General features: G+C 63.7%; 1 protein-coding gene across 1 annotated transcript; it reads right to left on the reverse strand.

The window, feature by feature from the left end:
- Nucleotides 1-3,144: 3,144 nt before the first annotated feature.
- Nucleotides 3,145-5,694, reverse strand: CEBPA (CCAAT enhancer binding protein alpha). Its single transcript, XM_008257272.5, has one exon. The coding sequence runs from the start codon at nt 5,558-5,560 to the stop codon at nt 4,484-4,486; it is 1,077 nt and encodes a 358-aa protein (XP_008255494.3). The 5' UTR covers nt 5,561-5,694; the 3' UTR covers nt 3,145-4,483.
- Between the last annotated feature and the right edge of the window lie 893 nt (nt 5,695-6,587).

Below are 6,587 nucleotides of genomic sequence, written 5' to 3' on the forward strand. Positions count from 1 at the left end.
TGGCTTTTTAATTGCTCTGGGATGGGGCTAGGATGCTTTGATAGTGAATTGGTATCTTTCCTGTGTCTTGGCTTACGTCAAAGGCTCCGTCCACATTGAGGGGGTGGGGCGGGGCTGAGTGTGGGGGGTGTGGAGAGGAGAGAGTGGCTTTTCACAGAATCAAGATCCTTTGAAGGTACTGGTGGTTTAGATCTCCTTGGAGAAAAGAACGGGAGAGAGGCAGCTTCCCCCGCTCACTAGCATTGGAAAGAGCGAGCTGAGCGGGGGGGGGGGGGGGGGGGGGCGGGGCAGGGACTCTGCCCCCACGTCCACAGAAGGCCTGCAGGTGCCTTCTGCTTCCCTTTGACCTGCCCTGTGAGCCGACCCCTCCCCTCCAATGAAATCAGCAGCTCCCTTCGAAGGAGGCCTGGCAGGTTCCCGCCTGGGAAGGAGGGGGTGGAAGGCCTGGGAGGGGCCGACACTCCTCACTGTCTGTGGCTCATCCGCAGGTGTCAGGGCCAAGTGACTCCCAGGAGATGAGGCGATAAGGGTGACATCTGTGACAGCCTGAACCACCAGCAGGTATCTGGTGGCAAAAGAGCCACCTCCCTTTCTCCCTTTACCTGTGTGCCTCCTCCCCTGCATGGTGCTGTCAGGGGACCCACGGCTCAGGGGCAACCCAGCCAGGGGATGAGGGCCACGCGATCATCTGCAGGGAGAGAGAGGCAAGGTGTGAGCATCCAGGTGTCTTGGGACCAGGTCCAGGTAGGGCTGCTCTCAGCAGGTGTTGGGTCAAAACTGCTGGCTCCAGGAACTATCCAGGCATTGTCTCCCCCTTATTGCACCTGTCACCCTGCAGCCGTAGCTTGGGGCCATGAGGCTGTGAGCTTCCTGAGAACAGAAGCCGTGTCTGCTGGTCCCCAGCTGAGGGCTCCATCTATGGCTCAAGCCTCAGCATACAACAGGCCTCCAATAAACACTCTCAGGGTGCATTCAATGTCAAGGTCTGGAGTAGTTCTTCAGGGAAGCTGCAGTTAGGAGGGGAACGGAGCCCTCCCTCCCCCCCAACAGGAAGCAGTGGAGTCCAAGCGTGGGTCTCCTCAGGACAATCCACTCCCACTCCAGGCTGGGCAGGTTCACCTACACTGCCCCATGGGCTCTCCCCGGCCCCAGCAGGCTGCCCATCTTCTGTGGGCCACAGTGGGGTTTGGATGTGATTGACTCCTTCTTGTTCCCAACACAGCTCACCCTGGCCCTCAGCACCTGCACTGGGAGGGGTGCCCCTCACACCCCCTCCCCCAGGGATGGCCCAGCAGGAAGGGTGGGGCCGAGGGAGGGCAGGAGGGCAGCCCCTCCCCCTGCTCATCCTGGGACCTGTTCTGGGGGCAAAGGGGGAAGCCAAGGCTCAGCCCCCCTCAAACAAGAAAAACTGGAATTAGCACTGAACTCAGAGAGGGTTTGCTGGGGCTAGCAAGCCGTGGCCTGCCCCAGGCCTCCAGGCAGCCGGTGAGGCTCTGCCTCCTTGGTTCCCAGGGTGGTGCAGGCTGCCGCCTCCTCACGGCCTTCCTCTGCCAAGGGCTGCCATGGGTGAGGAGGTAGCAAAGCTCAGGATGCAGAGAGTGGGGAGAGTTAGGAGGGGGGACAAGTTAGCCGTGCAGGATTTTAAAAAAATGCTCGGTTTCTTGAAAGTACCCCAGTCTACATTGGCGCGTGTGAAGGGTCTTCGAAAAGCTTGTGGAGGAGTGGGCATGTGGTCCAGAGATGAACAGGCCCAAGTCCCATATCAGAAGGCCTGGGTTCGAGTCCTGGCTCTGCTCCCAATTGCAGCTTCCTGCTAATGCAAACCCTGGGAGGTAGCAGGTGGTGGCTCAAGTACTTGGGTCCCTGCCATCCATGTGGGAGACCCAGACTGAGTTCCAGGTTCCTGGCTTTGGCCAGCTCGCAACTTGGGCCCAGTCCCTGGTCCCTGGCTTTGGCTGGGTCCAGTCCCAGCTGTTGTGGGCATTTGGGCAGTGAAACAGTGGATGGAAGCTATCTGTCAGTGTCTCTCTCATTCTCTGTCTCCTGAATTAAAAAAAAAAAAGTCTGTGGAAGAGGCACATTATGAAAAAAAAGTATGCATGGATTTCAAAATATTTGTTGCACCAAAACAAATTTATCTTTTTAATCCCATTTTCCCACAGACTTTTTGAAGTGCCGTGCTACTGGTATTGTACAATCCAATCATGTGAACACTCTCACGGGAAGATGAGCTAAAAAGTGTTTTTCCTTCTCCCCTCCAAGAAAACAACACCTTAAAGCCCCTGCCAGCCTCCTGAGCCCTGTTAACTCAGGTACCAGGGGCTGCCCCTCTTCGTCTGCTGCCACTGCTACAAGGTGGTGCTGGTGGCTTGTGCTCGGAGTGAGATGCTCACCAGGACTCAGCCTCTTGCTTGTGGGGTGACAGGGAGACTGGATGCTGGACACCCCTGCAGGCATGCTGTGTCCCTGCCCCGCTATGCCTACCTAAGAGCCTGGGGCCCAGCAAAGGGGGCTGGGCTGGATGGCAGGAGCTCAGCTTTCCGGGTGCCCTTTTCGGCATCGTGGGGACAGGTTGCAGTCTCGTGGTCCGGAGACAGTTGGAGGGTCCAGGCACTTGGTCCAGGGGGAGCGGAGGAGGGTCCTACCAGACAAGGCTTCTTTCAGCCAGCCCCTCGCTCTGCGGGGAGCCTGGGGCAACGCTGAGTGAGAGCAGGGCTGCTCTGAGTACTGGGAGTGATTTGGAAATGAGCATCCCCAGAGGGCCCCTGGAGCCTGGAGCTGCTGGCTGGGCCTGCACCCAGGGAAGAGGGCTCCCAGAGTCCCTTTTCTTCTCCCAGGGGCAAATGAGGGGCCACGGTGAGGCCTCTGCCCTGTACCCCCCACCCCCACCCCCCCACAAGCCTCCCACTCCCACCCCAGGAGACTGTCTTTGGCTCTGGGCATTCTCAGCTTGGAGCCTGTTTATTTGTCTGGGTTGGGGGAAGTCAGTCACCCTCCTAAGGGAAATAGGGGTTCAGGATGGACGGGGTACTAATGGAAGCCAGGGCACCGGCCAGGGACAGCGCTGTGAGTATTTGCCAATGTGACCTGGCCCGAAGCAAAGCTTGCAGGCAGCTTCCTCCTGCTTTTAAAGAGACACCAAGATTGACTTTGATACGTTTATATTATAGACATAATACATAAAACTTCTAGCATGAAACTCATGTTCTCCCCAGAGGAAGAGAACCAAGTCTTCCTGCTGTGCTGCCGGCCCCAGCGACGTGCACGCCCTGGCCAGAGGCCACTGCCCTTCCAGACCAGGAGCCCCGGGCCTCAGGGCTGGGGCTCACAGCTGCAGCCAGGGAGAACCCGGGGAAGGGGGGAGGGGACGCCCACCTCACCTCATTGGTCCCCGGGAGCAAAAGCAACCCCCAAACCAGAAGGAAAGAGGACCTCAGAGCCTTCCCCCAGCGGCCAACCAAGAGTCTCATTTTGGCAAGTATCTGAGCAAAACCAAACCAAAACAAAAACCAAATACAATGGTGGTGGAGCGTAGACGTGCACACGGACACTGCACAAGGCAGCGCCGGGACGGAGAGAGGCTAGATACAAGATATCGGCTGATAAAGCAGAATATTTGGAAAGTTTGTCATGGCCCGGGTCCCTCTGGGATGGGCTGACTGCACTTCATGTCCGCACGGTACAGACAAGGCTGGGCCCCCGGTCCCTGCACCCCGCACCGCACCCCACTACCAGATCTCCAGGTTCTTCCGCCAAGCCACCACTCCCTCCAACACCCGTCCTGGCTGGGTGGTCTGAATGGGGTTGGAGGGGCTCCTTGAAACCTGATGACCCCCGTCTCAGTAAGCGCTGCTCCGGGAAGCCAAGCCTGCTGCAGGCTATGGGAGGGGTAGGTGAGGAACTAGGGACCCTTCAACTTCATTATAACTAGGGGAACCACCTTAGGCTCAGAGCCCCAAGTCCCCATGTTTGCTCCCCTCTGAGGGCCGACGCTGAGGTCTGGCTAGGACTGGTTGCTCCCTGTACACTCCTCCCGTCCCGGGCCTGCCCCCTCTCACGGGGGCCGCTGCTGTCCCAGGGGCGGCAGAAACCCTCCAAGTAAAATGACAAGGCACGTATTTGCTCCCCCTACTCGGTAGGAACTGGAGCAGCGAGTTTGCATTTCCAAGGCACACGGTTACTCCTGAATACCGGAGTTTGCCGGGCTCCAGCTCAGCCCCCGGAGAACTCTTCCTCTCCCGCGGGAAGAAACCACTGCCGGGTCCCCTCGTCTCAACACGCACCAAGTCCGGCGCGGAGGGAGGGGGAGGCGTCCAGCGGGCCGGGCTTTTGGTCGGCACCGGAATCTCCTAGTCCTGGCTTGCACGGCCCGGTGAGGGGAGGGCGGCGGCCTGGAGACCTGGGGACCCGAAATCACTCCCCAGGTGCACCCCAAGCCCCCAGCCAAGAGCCGGCCCAGGGCAGTCCCGCCTCCGCGCGCGCCTCACGCGCAGTTGCCCATGGCCTTGACCAAGGAGCTCTCCGGAAGCTGGCGGAAGATGCCCCGCAGGGTGTCCAGTTCGCGGCTCAGCTGTTCCACCCGCTTGCGCAGGCGGTCATTGTCACTGGTCAGCTCCAGCACCTTCTGCTGCGTCTCCACGTTGCGCTGCTTGGCCTTGTCGCGGCTCTTGCGCACCGCGATGTTGTTGCGTTCCCGCCGCACCCGGTACTCGTTGCTGTTCTTGTCCACCGACTTCTTGGCCTTACCCGAGCCGCTGCCGCCGCCCGCGCGGGGATCGGGGTGCCCAGCCGCCAGCCCCTTGAGCGCGCCGCCTGGACCCGGCAGGCCCGCAGCGCCGAGCGCGGGGGCCGGGTGTGGGCTGGGCACGGGCGTAGGCGGTGGCGTGGGGTGGCCGGGCTGCAGGTGCATGGTGGTCTGGCCGCAGTGCGCGATCTGGAACTGCAGGTGCGGGGCGGCCAGGTGCGCGGGGGGCGGGTGCGGGTGCGCCGGCGGCGGCGGCGGCGGCGGTTGGTAGGGGAAGAGGCCGGCCAGCGCCAGCTGCTTCGCTTCGTCCTCCTCCCGGGGCTCCTGCTTGATCACCAGCGGCCGCAGCGTCGGCGCCCCGACGCGCTCGTACAGAGGCTCCAGTCTGCCGTCCAGGTAGCCGGCCGCCGCGCAGCCGTAGCCGGCGGGCGGGCCGTGCGCGCCCCCGGGCATGACGGCGCCGCCGGGGCCCACGGGGGCGCCCGGGTAGTCAAAGTCGCCGCCGCCGCCCGCCGGGGCCGCGGCCGCGGCCGCGGCCGCCTTGGCCTTCTCCTGCTGCCGGCTGTGCTGGAACAGGTCGGCCAGGAACTCGTCGTTGAAGGCGGCCGGGTCGATGTAGGCGCTGATGTCGATGGACGTCTCGTGTTCGCAGATGCCGCCCAGGGGCTCCGGGGCGGCAGGTGGGGCTGGGGGCTGCGTGGGGCCCGCGCCCCGGGGAAAGCCGAAGGCGGCGCTGCTGGGCGCGTGCGGGGGGCTCTGGAGGTGACTGCTCATCAGGGGCCGCGGCTCCGCCTCGTAGAAGTCGGCCGACTCCATGGGGGAGCTAGAGTTCTCCCGGCATGGCGAGCCTCGGCGGCCTCCAGCCTGCGCGGGGCGCCGCTGCCGCCGCCCGCCCGCCCGGAGTCCCTGCTCGCCCGCGCCCGCGCTGCTCCGGGTCGCGAATGGCCAGGCCTGCGCCGGCCGCGCATTTATACCGGGGCGGCCGTCGCCCCCTACTGTCCAAGCCGGCCTCGGACGGCCGTCGCGACGGGCGGCGCCTCCGGGTCTTAGCGCCGGCCTTGCGGAAGGGGGCGGTGAGCCGAGCCCGAGCGCGACGCCCAAAGACAGAGGCGGTGGCGCGGCGCCCGCTGCTTTCTGCGCCGCGAGCCAGCGGCTGGCGTCCCCGTGCACACGTGGTCGGTAGCGGAACCTCCTCCTCTGGTCTCCCCAAGGCACCGGCGGCTTCCAGCCCAGGGCCGATCGGGGGCCCGGGAGCATCCACCAGAGGCCGCGCGGGGGGCTCGGTGGAAAGGGGGAGTTTTGGACTTGCGCGGTCGCAGCTCACGCTTGCATTGGAAACTAGAGCCTCGCCTGTGGTGCCGGACCCGGGTCCCTGGGAATCCGTGGCGCTGAGGGGCAGGGCAGGGGGCCGGCCGCGGACTGATTCGGACGCTGCGGACTGATTCGGACGCTCCGCACTGCTCACATCTCTGTGCGCCAAGGCCCGGGGCGCGGGGTCCCGAGGTCATTCGTGTCCCATCTCCAGGTGACCCCCACTGATTCCGTGTAGCAGCACCTCTATCCCCAACCCTGACGCCCCTACTACTGCAGGCTCCCACGGGCGTGGCGAGCAGGGCGCTAGGACCCCGCGGGGGAGCAGAGGCGCCGCGGCGCCGCGGCCCGGGAGCCTGGTGGACCCAACCGGTCGATTCGCCCAGGCTAGAAAACTTTCTTTTTAATAACTTCTCCAGGCCGGAGCGCAGGGTTGCTAGGCGCGCGGGCTGGCGCAGCTACCTGGCGCGGAGCTGCCAAGTGTTGGCCTGCGGGCGGAGCGCGAGTGCTCCCTGGACGAGCCGAGCTGGCC

Source organism: Oryctolagus cuniculus, chromosome 18, assembly GCF_051225735.1.
Source record: "Oryctolagus cuniculus isolate XC-2025 breed Fujian yellow rabbit chromosome 18, ASM5122573v1, whole genome shotgun sequence".
In the NCBI taxonomy this organism is placed as follows: Eukaryota; Metazoa; Chordata; class Mammalia; order Lagomorpha; family Leporidae; genus Oryctolagus; species Oryctolagus cuniculus.